Below are 12,730 nucleotides of genomic sequence, written 5' to 3'. Positions count from 1 at the left end.
TTTATTTTATTTTTTTAAAAAGATTTTATTTATTTATTTGACAGACAGATCACAAGTAGGCAGAGAAGCAGGCAGAGAGAGAGGGAGAAGCAGGCTCCCCACCGAGCAGAGAACCCGATGCAGGGCTCGATCCCAGGACCCTGAGATCATCACCTGAGCCAAAGGCAGAGGCTCAACCCACTGAGCCACCCAGGTGCCCCTAAAAAACTAATGTATACACTTAAAAAATTTTTTTTCTTTAAAGGTTTTTTTGACAGAAAAGAGAGAAAGAGAACAAAAGCAGGGACAGCTGCAGGCAGAGGGAGAAGCAGGCTCCCTGCCAGCAGATAGCCTGATGTGGGACTTGATCCCAGGATGCTGGGATCATGACCTGAGCCCAAGGCAGAGGCCTCACTAACTCATCCACCCAGGCATACCACATCTTATCTTAAAAACACTTTGTTGCTAGGGCAACAGGGCGGTTTAGTAAGCATCTGATTCTTGGTTTCTGCTCAGGTCATGATCTCCTGGGTCATGAGATTGAGCCCTCTGTGGGGCTCTGCAATCTGCGGGGAGTCTGCTTAAAGATTCTCTCCCTCTCCCCCCACTCTCTCGCATGCTCTCGCTCTCTCTCTCTCTCTTTCTCAGATAAATATTTAAAAAAATATTTTGTTACTGGAAAAAAAATAAAAAGACTTTAGGGGCACCTGGTGGCTTAGTTGGTTAAGCAGTCTTCACCAGGAACAGATTCCATCTCAAGAAACCACATTCTTGGAGCGCCTTGGTGGCTCAGTAGGTTGAGCCTCTGCCTTCGGCTCAGGTCATGATCTCAGAGTCCTGGGATCAAGCCCCATGACAGGCTTCCTGCTTGGCAGGGAGCCTGCTTCCCTCTCTCTCTCTGCCTACTTGTAATCTCTGTCTGTGAAATAAATAAATAAAATCTTTAGGAAAAAAAAAAACCAAAACACCACATTCTTTGCTCATCACTAAGAAGCACCTCCTCATCTGTTCAAGTTTGATCATTAGATGGCAGCAATTTAGTCCCATCTTCAGGCTCCATTACTGACTCTAGTTCTCCTTCTTTTAACACCACATCTGCAGTTACTTCCTCCACTGGAGTCTTAAACCTTTCAAAATTATCCAGGAGGGTAGGAATCAACTTCTTCCAGAGTCCCATTAGTGTTGTTACTTGAACAAACCCTTCCCATGAATCACGAGTGGGGTTGGTTTTTTTTTTTTTTAAGTAAGCGTTCTTAATGGCATGTAGATTGGTGAATCCTTTCCTGTAGACTTTCATTTTACTTTGCCCAGATCCATCAGAGGAATCACTGTCTATCACAGCTACAGCTATACAAAATACATTTCTTAAATAATAAGGCTTGAAGGTTAAAATTACTCCTTGATCCACGGGCTTCACAATGGATGCCGTGTAGGAAACAAAGTTAATCTCACTGTACATCTACATCTGAGCCCTTGGGTGACCACGTACATTGTCAATGAGCAGTAATATTTTCAAAGGAATTTTCTTTCCAGGTAGCAGTTCTCAAGGTTAGGCTTAAGATAATTTGTAAACCATGTGGTAAACAGATGTAATGTCATCCAAGCTCTGTTGTTCCCTTTGTAGAGGACAGGCAGAGTAGAGTTAGCATAGTTCTTAAAGGCCCTAGGATTCTTAGACTGGTCATTGAGAACTGGCTTCTACTTAAAGTCACCAGCTCCATTAGCCCTTGACAAGAGTCAGCCTATCCTTTAAAGCTTTGAAGCCAGGCATTGATTTTTCCTCTCCAACTGTGAAAGTCCTAGATGGCATCATCTTCCAATTTAAGGCTGTTTTCATTGACATTGAAAATCTGTTTAGTGTAGTCACCTTCGTTAGCTGTCCTAGCAAGATCTTCTGGAGAACTTGCAGCTTCCACAACACCATTTGCTGCTTCTCCTTGCATTTTTATGTCATGGAGATGGCTTCTTTCCTTAAACCTCATGAACCAACCTTTTCTAGCTTCAGACTTTTCTTCTGCAGCTTTCCTCACCTTTCTCAGCCCTCACAGAATTGAAGAGAGCTAGAGACTTTCTCTGGATTAGGCTTTGGCTTAAGTGAATTTGTGGCTGGTTTGATCTTCTATCTAAACCACTTGGACTTTCTCCTTATCAGCAATAAGGCTATCTTGCTTTCTAATCACTCATGTGTTCACTGGAGTAGCACTTTTAATTTCCTCCAAGAACTTCCCTTTGGATTTACAACTTGGCTAACTCTGGTACAAGAGGTGTAGCTTCTGGCCATCTTGGTCTTCCACACGCCTCCTTCACTAAGCTTAATCATTTCTAGCTTTTGATTTAAAGTGTGAGACCTGTGACTCTTCCTTTCCCTTGAACACTTGAAGGCCATTGTAGGGTTATTGATGGGCCTAATTTCAATAATGTTCTGTCTCAGGGGCTAGGGAGTCCTGAGGAGAGGGAGAGAGATGGGGGAATAGCCAACTGGTGGGTGGAGAGGTCAGAATCCACACAACATGTATGATTAAGTTCACAGTCTCATGGGGGCCTCGTGGTGCCCCAAAACAGTCACAATATTAACGTCAAAGATCACTGATGACAGATCACTATAACATATTACAATAATGTAAAGTTTGAAATATTGCAAGAATTACCAAATGTGACACAGAGACCCAAAGTGACCAAATTCTGTTGGAAAAATAGTGCCAATAGACTGGCTTGACACAGGGTTGTCACACACCGTCAGTTTGTAAAAAATGCAGGATCTGCGAAGCACAATAAAATGAGGTCTGCCTAAGCAAGGAAGATGACAGAGGAAGTTAATTGGGGAATTTATTTACTTCAGGTCTTTATTTTCATGTCATCTGCCCAGTGAGGCCCTTCTCACACAGTTTGTCGTGCAGCACAACAGTTAGCCCACTTGTTGCCCTTTCCTGAGTAGTTTTTCTCTATCATTTTTATTACCATCTGACATCTTAGAAAGAAGGCATGGGTTTTGTTTTTTTGCCACTGTATTCACTACGGTGTCCCCAACACCTGGAATAATATCCTGATACTTCAGAGGTGCTCTGGAAATATTTGTGGAATGAATAAATAAGACTTCTGGTGGGACGCCTGGGTGGCTCAGTTGGTTAAGCAGCTGCCTTCGGCTCAGGTCATGATCCCGGCGTCCTGGGATCGAGTCCCGCATCGGGCTCCTTGCTCCTCATGGAGCCTGCTTCTCCCTCTGCCTCTGCCTTCCACTCTGTCTGCCTGTGCTCGCTCTCACTCTCTCTCTCTCTGACAAATAAATAAATAAATAAAATCTTAAAAAAAAAAAAAAAAAGACTTCTGGTTTCCCAATAATAATCCAATTCATTAAATAGCTATTTTGCATTGTATGGCAAACACTGAGCTAGATTCGTTATAATAAAGTGCACCATGGCCACTGCTCTCTTCCATATTAAACCACATCTTCGAGGCATTACTTGAAACATAACATTGAATTGGTTAAGTCAATGGTTTGACTCTGCTGTCGAATTTCAGAAGCACAGGGGAGCTTGGCAATAATTTGATGTCATATGACGGGTTGAAAGTTCCATCGGTGTCACTTATAGCCTCTTCCCACCTCCCTCAGCCTCACAGCCTGTGAATCTTTTGGTCTGTTTCTTTTCCCCGACATCTTCTCATCTCCATTCAGCTAATTCTCACTTCTGTCCGGGCCTATCTTTCCCACTGCCTCTACTGCATTCTGACTCTGCAAATCCTTAACCCAACTGTGAAAAAAACCTTTTATCTTTATTAACTGAAACTTTCCTGTTTAATACATTTCTTACCACTCTTTCCCCAGTTCTAGAAGCATCTCCTGACCCCTAGGGCATCCTTAAGAACTTACCATCTTGGGATGCCTGGGTGGCTCAGTTGAGTGGCTGCCTTTGGCTCAAGTCATGATCCCAGGGTCCTGGGATTGATTCTGGTATCGGTCTTCATGCTCAGCAGGGAACCTGCTTCTCCCTCTGCCTGCTGCTCCCCCTACTTGTACTCTCGAGTACTCTCTCTCTAGCTAATAAATAAATAAAATCCTAAAAAAAAAAAAAAAAAAGAAGAAGAACTTACTGTCTTCAAAACAAAAACTTGAAGAGAAAGCGAAAAGGCAGAATCTGTGTAGCACCAGGGTTCTAGCCTGAGGTCTCCCATTCTTTCTCCCATAAACACAGGCCAGCGCATTGTAGGCTCTCAGACATGCGCGTTACTGGAGGCCTGTGACAGAAAAGCCTATCAGAACCTCCTGAGTTTTTCCTGAAGAACTATGGTGTTTGTATTTAAGCACTGGGTGGGGGGAATCATTTCATAAAGAATCTAAGTGGGGTGAGAGGGGGCCAAATATTTTAGGCAGCTTCACTCATCCGACTCTTTTTAGAAATTCTCTTTTTTAATCCTCACAACGTCTTTGAAATTCTGTCCATCTTGCAGATGTGGAAACTGAGGCTCATGTAAGTTAAGTAACTTGTTCAGAGTTGCCTAATCAGTAAATGGGAAAGCTGAAATTTTACAGTTACTTGTGACTCCAGAGCCTCTGCTCTCTTTCTATAGAATTTTTTTTTTAAGATTTTATTTATTTGAAAGACAGAGATCACAAGTAGGCAGAAAGGCAGGCAGAGAGAGAGGAAGGGAAGTAGGTTCCCGGCTGAGTAGAGAGCCTGATGAGGGGGCTTGATTCCAGAACCCTGGGATCATGACCTGAGCTGAGGGCAGAGGCTCTAACCCACTGAGCCACCCACGCGCCCCTCTGCTCTCTTTCATTGGTAAGCCACCTTGCCTTCTGGAAGTCAGGGTAGTCAGGCAGCAAGAATTACCCTATTGGATGCAGAATAGGAAGGAGGTGTGTTTACTTTTGCATCCAGTGAAGCAGCTACAGAAAGAAACTGGTGTCATCTGGGGGTAAATAAGATGAGTATCCAGTGATACCAGGGGCTCTGTCTTGACTTAACAGTTTCTGTCGCTTTCAGCCTGTTGCTTTCTGCTGAGGAACTTGAGCCTAATAGTAGTGATTATGTGGGGTTTTATATAAACATTTACCTGACAGATTTGTCTCCTTTGAAAAAAGTTACTACTTGCAAAGCCTACGTTCTCAAAAACCATCATACATTCTCAAAACCCAACATGCCATTCCCCTCCCGCCCCCGCAAAAGCAAGAATTTCACAGCAGTTCTCTGAGTTGTTTGGAACGATTTCTTCCAGCCTCCATCTATAGCACTTTCCCCCTTAATTGCCTTTTCTCACTAGATATTTTGAGCAAAGCTTAGAATTGAAGAATGTTGTTTCTTCCCTTTGTCCAAGGTTACTAAATATTGGTTGCATGTCCACTATGCCCTGGGTTGTGTGAAGCATTGAGGGTTTAAAGATAAATACGTCACTGTCCCTGCCCAAGAGAAGTTTCTAGCCTGTAAGAGAGGTCAGAAGATCATTGCAATTTAAGGTGATATGTCCGTCACAATCAGTCATAATCAGCTCTTTACCTCTCCAATCTTATGTCTTAATGCTTGTATCTTTTTCTCACCTCTGTCATCTCTTCTGTGACTGACTCTCTTTGATCTTAGCTCTAACTTCTTTTGAGATATTTTCTTTGATCTCTCAGGGCAAAGCTGGACACTCCCACCCCTACCAGTCTGTTTGCATAGTTCCTAAGTACTGATTATTATAGATCCTATTTACTTGAGCTGTCAACACCTTAAGGGCTAAAACTTGTTTTTAGCACCAACCCATTGCTGGGGACATAATCAATGATCAGCAAACCTTTATTGGAATTCTGCTTGAATGACGAGAGACTCATTAGAGTGGAAGCAACGTTTGAGCCAGTTTTTAAAGGATAAGTAGAAGCTCCATAGAATCCAGGCCAAGTGAAGGATTTGTGCAAATAGATGAGGCCTTGAAAAGTTTTTACAACTGCCTGACATGGCTTTCTAATTTCCACATGGAGTTTGAGAAACAGGTTATTGTCGGATGTTATCTCCTGTAACTATCCAGAGCCAGCCAGACTAGGTTAGAGTTACATCATGGGGTAAAGAATAAGAAGCTGCACCCTCCCCCAGTTATAGATCCAGAAGTTGAAAATCAGACCTTTTCTTCAGTATGTATCTGTGTGACCTATCAGTACTTTCTGTTGGTCATCTTTCCTAAAGGGAAGTGACTTTCTTCCCAGCCTTTCATAAGAGCTCAACTCCTTGAGACATCTCAGGCTGGGAGAAAGTAGTACACCAAGATAAACTGAGGGAGATGTGATTAAAATCACTAAGAGTTTATTCTACTAAGTAATCCAACTTATACTGGTACTTCAACATAGAAGTATATTTAAATGAAAGCATTATGCCCCTGGGGTTGATCTTATAAACTGCTTATTGAAATATAAGTCATAGTGGCATGTTAGTGTGTGATATGACCTGCTTGCCAACAAAGGCTTTGGAGTTATAAATGTCTCTAAGAGTTCTGTGTTTTAGTTTGTTTTTTTTAGGTTCTGTTTATTTATTTGACAGAGAGATCACAAGTGGACAGAGAGGTAGGCAGAGAGAGAGGGGAAAGCAGGCTCCCCGCTGAGCAGAGAGCTGGATGCAGGGCTCGATCCCAGGACCCTGAGATCATGACCTGAGCTGAAGGCAGAGGCTTAACCCACTGAGATACCCAGGAACCCCTAAACGTCTCTAAGAGTTTTGAATGCCTTGCTCTTTATAGGTTACTTGCAGTGTTTAGAAGCATTCCTTATTTTTTTTTAAGATTTTATTTATTTATTTGACAGAGAGAGATTACAAGTAGGCAGAGAGAGAGAGAGAGGAGGAAGCAGGCTCCCCTCCAAGCAGAGAGCCCGATGCAGGACTCGATCCCAGGACCCTGGGATCACGACCACAGCCGAAGGCAAAGGCTTAACCCACTGAACCACCCAGGCGCCCTAGAAGCAATTCTTTTAAAAAAAAAAAAAAAATGAAGCTCTGGTTAGAGGGCTTCAAGTGCTGTCTTTGCCTATTAAACTTTATTTTTATAAGGCCTTTTGCTCTTTCCATAAATATAATAGGAAGAGATTCACAAATTTTAATATCACTTTCCCCTCCTTGAGGCAGTAAGCTGTGGAGGAAATGTACTCTAAAAAGAAAGTATTTTTTATAGGTGACAATTAAGAAATAGTTGTCTACTTCCTATAAAGTTAAAATGAGATTGCCCTTTGCATTTTTTTAAAAAGATTTTATTTATTTACTTGACAGAGATCACCAGTAGGCAGAGAGGCGGACAGAGAGAGAGAGAGAGGGAAGCAGGCTCCCTGCCAAGCAGAGAGCCCGATGCGGGGCTCGGTCCCCAGACTCTGGGATCATGACCTGAGCTGAAGGCAGAGGCTTTAACCCACTGAGCCACTCAGGCACCCCTGCATTTTTTTTTTTTTTTTTTTTTTTTTTAAAGTAGGCTCCAAACTCACAGCCCGGAGATTGAGACCTGAGCTGAGATCAAGAACCAGCCGCTGAACCAAGTGCCCCGTCCTTTGCGTTTCTAACATATATTACATGGAAAACTAGAATGAACTCAAGGCTTTGATTTTTAAATTTTATGGGGTTTTTTTCAAGATTTTATTTATTTGAGAGAGAGAGAGCACAAGCAGGCAGAGCAGCAGAGGAAGAGGGAGAAACAGGGAGCCCGATGTGGAGCTTGATCCCACAGCCCTGGAATCATGACCCAAGCCAACAGCAGACGCTTAACTGCTTCACCCCCCGAGCCACCCAAGCACCCCAATTGTTAAATTTTAAAGTCATCAGTGGACCAGTCAGTATCTTCCTTTCTCTCTCTCTCTCTTTTAGCTTGCCTGCTTACCAGTTAGCACCAAGTAAATATTGATTGTTGGAATGAAACTGAAACAGGCAGAGTAGGGATTGTGTATCAGCTTGGTGCATAGGCAGCAGAAGGATCAGAGAAATTTGTGTTGTAGAGAATGGGCTTCCTTGGAAAATGAATATATCTTTAGGAAATAGGTATTTCCTTGACCATTTACACAAGCGCCAAAGTGAGTCCTGGGGTTAGCATTGGGAGACTTGGGTTTCAGTCCTGGCTCTGAGCAAGGCAGTTAATGCAGTAAAAGCTCAGAATGCTTTCATTCTTTTAAGTTTTATTGCCACCTTCACAGTGCTCTAGAGTAAATAATGAGCCAAGCCGAGCTAGGCATTAAATTTAGCAGGTGGTAACTGGAGCTATACCAGGATCCATAAATCTATTGTTGTAGTCTTGTATGGTGCTGCCAGCATAAACTGAATGCTGCCGTTTCCGGTTTGTGCGTGTGTGTGAGTACGCGCTGTTCCATCTGCTTAATGTTTTGTACAACAGCCCTGATTATGTTCGGACTTCCTCCTTAATCTGCTTCTTCCAGTTTGCTCTCTGGATGCATGATACAAAAATGTCATCCTCTTCCGTTTCTGACTAACCTCTTTGTAATGGCTGAGTTTTTGCCATCTACCATTGTTCGCTGCTCCTGGCCTTTCCTTTCTTGACTTGTTTTTTTTTTTTTTACAACTGTGATCCTTGGTGCTTGCATTAATTGCGAGTGTTCCATGTGCCAGGCACATTGCAGAGGGCTTTATTTATGTTCATGTCATTTAGTCCTTACACCTGCCTTGTGCTGCTAAGCATGGTTATGCCCCACTTTACAAATCAGAAAACTGAGACGCAGAGGTAAAGGTACTTGCCTAGTGTTAACACCTAGTGATAGATCTGGAATTAAATTTTCAGTTGCCTTCAGAGCTCTCCTCCCCTTTTTTTTTTAATTTTGTCATTTATTTTTTAAGATTTTTATTTATTATTTGACAGAGCACAAGCAGGGGGAGCAGCAGGCAGAAGGAGGGGAAGAAGCAGGCCCCCAAGATCATGACCCAAGCCGAAGGCAGGCATTTAACCAGCCGAGTCCCCTTGGCACCCCCAAAGCTCACCCTCTTAAGCATATGCTGTGTCATGGCCACGATGATGCAGACAGTGGTGGTGACGACGATTACAATACTTTGTTGAGCACCTACTGGGTTCTGGGCAGTGCATTTGACACACTTTGCCTCCCCATTTTATAGTGTAGAAGCTGCAGTTACACAGGCTCTGCTGATAGGTAAGTGCCAGAGTTTAAAGGCTTTGGGCATTCGTACATTAAAGCATTCTTTCAATATGTTTTTACTTTTTAATGGTCTATATGTTTTTCTGACTACTACCAGTATGAGCAATTAAATATTGCCCAAGTTTCTCTGCAATTTTTTTCTTAACCACTGTCTTGGCATTATCAGTTTCTTATTTGTTACCTTTGGGTTTTTTAATTTTTTTGTTTTTTGGGGTTCTTTTTTATCTACATCAAAAGCAGATAATCAGGATAAGATAATGGGAGGCAAAGGAGAAGGTGTTAAGAAAAGGCAAAAGGAGGGACGCCTGGGTGGCTCAGTTGGTTAAGCAGCTGCCTTCGGCTCAGGTCATGATCCCAGTGTCCTGGGATCGAGTCCCACATCGGGCTCCTTGCTCGGCGGGGAGCCTGCTTCTCCCTCTGCCTCCGCCTGCCATTCTGTCTGCCTGTGCTCGCTCTCTCCCCTCTCTCTCTCTGATAAATAAATAAAATCTTTAAAAAAAAAAAAAAGAAAGAAAAGGCAAAAGGGAAGTCCAAATGCTAGAAATTATTCTGTGATCTCAGTTTGGAAAATGAATATTTAAACTAAAACCTCTTGTTTTTTAGCAGCTGTCATTTGTTGAAGGACTTTGGCACTTAAAAATAAAAATTCATCAAGCTGTGTCCTTAATATTTATGTGTTTGGGCTACATGTAAATTAGTTATGTTATAAAAAAAGAAAAATCAGTATGCAAGCTGGACCTTCAGTTGCTGCATGGGGTTAGCTGATATTTCCTTGCATTATAAGAACATGTAGGGTTACTCCCAGTAGTTTTATAATCCCCAAGATCACATGGTGGTTACTGAGCTTTAGCAGAAACAGAAATGTTGTATAATATCTTCCAAACGTTTATTTCAAGTTTACTATTTTAGTAAGGAAAATGTTCAGAACTGTTTCTTTTTATTTTTAGAAAAGGTATGTTCAGTCCTAAAATATCCTTCCTGATGTTATTAATTCCCCAAGTATAGATCAAATCCTGCCTTCGGTATGCCACTTAGAGCGAGGAAATACTACGATTTTAGAGCAAGCCGTGAAATGTGAGAACAGTCGATACTTCTGAGGCAAGCCTGTATTGTACACATACCTTCGAGTTGAATTCTACGCCCATCAGCCTGCTGTGCATAACCCTGATGTTTTCTGTATGATCACGTTTGCAAGTTCTTCGGTAGGCTCCCGAGCAGGCTCCCATTCTTCTGTGGCGGGGAGCAGGCTCCCATTCTTCTGTGGCGGGGAGTCTGGAGAGCTGCCGCCAAGCTCCGGGTCAGGAAAAGTAGGTGTGGCTGTTTAGGGCTGTGCCGCTCCTGTAGTTGGCAGGTCCCCTCCCCTTCCTGCACTTGAGCTCTTCACAGTGTGCGCTCTGGAATGACAGGCATTCCTGTGTGCGGAGAGCCCGAGTGAAGACATATTTGTACGAACCCCAAGTGTCCAGGCCGGGATACGGGGAGCAGAAACTCCAGCAGATTAACTGACCTCATGCCGTTTCCTGATGTCTGGCAGTGACACTGAGAGAGGAGTGCCTGTCCCCTCTCGATGTGGATTTATCTTTTGAGAAAAGTTTTCTTTGCTCCGGGACAGTTTGTTGTCGTGAAACACATCAGACAATTTAATCATGGGGCAAGCTGACGTCTCCAGACCGGTAAATCCAGATGCAGTTGGTGAGTAATAGAAGGCAAGGAAACAAAATCTTGACAGAGGCAAGGCAGATGAATAGGTGAAATTGAATACTTTATAGGAAGTTGAATGTTGTGAGGATTTTGTTGTTTATAACTTTAGGACGTTTACAACTTCGTAAAGAATGAATGAAATTTTGTAAGTTGTTTTTCACTCAGTTATATTAATTTACCGCTCATAGTTTTGTCTTACTTGATCCCTTTGGAGTTTTTTGTGTTTTGTTTTTTAACAATACTGCTAGGAAACCATCTATTAAATTCTTGTTCTTGGAGAAGATAAGTACTGCAAGAAGTCATATTTAGAATTCAGTATTGTTTTACTAGCTTGTTGCAGGACTTGAAATATGTATGGCCTAGAACTAGAACTGTTGACTTCTATAAATGGGACCATTTTCAAGAATTGTCATAATTTCTTAGACTCAGCTATACATTCTCCAAGTAAGTCTCCAGCTCTTCCCATTGTGCTGGTATTTCCATTTTTCAGAAGGCAGTTCTTTGGTATAAACATTTCTGAAGTCAGTGCTTTACTTTGAAGTGTTATTGTCTCAGAGATAGTTAGAGACCAAGCTGGTTAATTCCAAGTGTAGCTTAAGAGTTTCAATGCTTGTGAGTGAAGTCAAAGTCCATGGTCGCTGTAGACTCGTTTTCCCAGCTGTGGGGTTTTGTGAAAGACGAAGATACAAAGGTGGGAAAAATGCTCTAAGTAGAATCGTTAAAGGGTTGAACATATAAACAAAGTGAGGGAAAGCCTGGGAATCCTTTCTTGACATTACACTTAAAAAAAAAAAAAAAAGATTTACACCTTCTCTTTGATTTAGGAAGCAGCAGAAAACATGTTCAGTCCTAGGCTGCTCTTTTTTTTCAGAAATGAAAAATGTTGATGACTTTAAAGAAAAGTTTAAAAGTGTGAGAACACAGGTAACATTCCCAAATGTCTTGTGATTTAATATTATTTAGTTTCTAAAAGGGTGTTTTCCTGGTGAGAACTTGCCAGATGAAATTCCTACAAAGTATTTTTCATGTTTTACAGAAACTAACTAAAGCACGTGGATCACAGAGTGAATCATTAAGCGACAGATTTTTAGAACCAAAGTCAGGACTTGATTCACTTTACCTTGATCACCAGCAATTTTTAATTTTTTTTTTAAAGATTTTATTTATTTACTTGACAGAGATCACAGCAGAGAGGCAGGCAGGAAGGGTGGGGGGGAGCCAGGCTCCCCAGGATCCTGGGATCATGACCTGAGCCAAAAGCAGAGGCTTTAACCCACTGAGCCACCCAGGTACCCCAATTTTTAATTTTTTTTAAAAATTGTTAATGAAATGTTTTATAAATAGAAAAAGAAAAAGGCATAGGGAAAAATATAAAGGAACCTCTGCAGCCCCTCCCCAGCTTAAGAAATGGAATTAAAAAGAGAGAGATCCCACCTCATCCCTATCTCTATGCCTGCATTCCCTTGTGATGACACTTTGTTTCTGTGCTCTCAGAGGTAACCACTCCTGAATTTGGTAAATTTACTTTTGGGCTAGTAAATTCTCCAGTCGTTCTTGATTAATAAGGATAAATAAGGATCTAGACATTTCTATGAGATGGAAATGAATGGGTCTTTGAAAAGCAAGAAATGGGTAAGGAGGTTTAACTTACTAGTAGGTTATAACTAACTTAGGAAAAATGCCCATCTAATATCGATATATAAAATAACTCGTCTGAGTAGGTAAAGTTTGATATATTTATTTGTTAAAAAGTGAGCATCAAATTTATCAGTTTTTCTACCAGTAGTCCTTAGAAGAGACCCATGAAGGAAAAATAGAAATCACTCAGGTACTTAAGATTTTTATGTTCTCTCTAGATTTAACTTTTGAGTTTTATTTCCTATTTTCTCGATGATTCATAGGTGGCTGTAAGCTATTTTAGTGGACAGACTGCATTCTATTATATTT

The 12,730-nt window shown here is 41.7% G+C and overlaps 2 protein-coding genes across 8 annotated transcripts in view; one reads left to right on the top strand and one right to left on the bottom strand.

The window, feature by feature from the left end:
* LOC116600591 (proline-rich receptor-like protein kinase PERK10) overlaps positions 1–10,319 on the bottom strand; it is a 54,164-nt gene extending 43,845 nt beyond the window's left edge. Inside the window, exon 1 of the mRNA XM_032360677.1 lies at positions 10,204–10,319. The gene's annotated coding sequence lies outside the window, so the exon portion shown is untranslated. The remainder of the gene's footprint in view (positions 1–10,203) is intronic.
* PHACTR4 (phosphatase and actin regulator 4) overlaps positions 1–12,730 on the top strand; it is a 106,157-nt gene that overhangs the window by 43,888 nt on the left and 49,539 nt on the right. For 2 of the 7 annotated variants that reach the window (XM_032360670.1, XM_032360673.1), the window contains exon 1: positions 10,330–10,774. The exons of the other annotated variants lie outside the window; for them this stretch is intronic. In XM_032360670.1, the coding sequence (XP_032216561.1) occupies positions 10,729–10,774 (46 nt within the window). In that variant the 5' untranslated portion in view covers positions 10,330–10,728. Of the gene's footprint in view, positions 1–10,329; positions 10,775–12,730 lie in introns of those variants that run through there. 7 annotated transcript variants of the gene reach the window in all.

The sequence above is a fragment of the Mustela erminea genome, chromosome 10 (assembly GCF_009829155.1).
Source record: "Mustela erminea isolate mMusErm1 chromosome 10, mMusErm1.Pri, whole genome shotgun sequence".
Lineage (NCBI taxonomy): Eukaryota > Metazoa > Chordata > Mammalia > Carnivora > Mustelidae > Mustela > Mustela erminea.
This window is presented reverse-complemented; position numbering and strand designations above follow the sequence as displayed.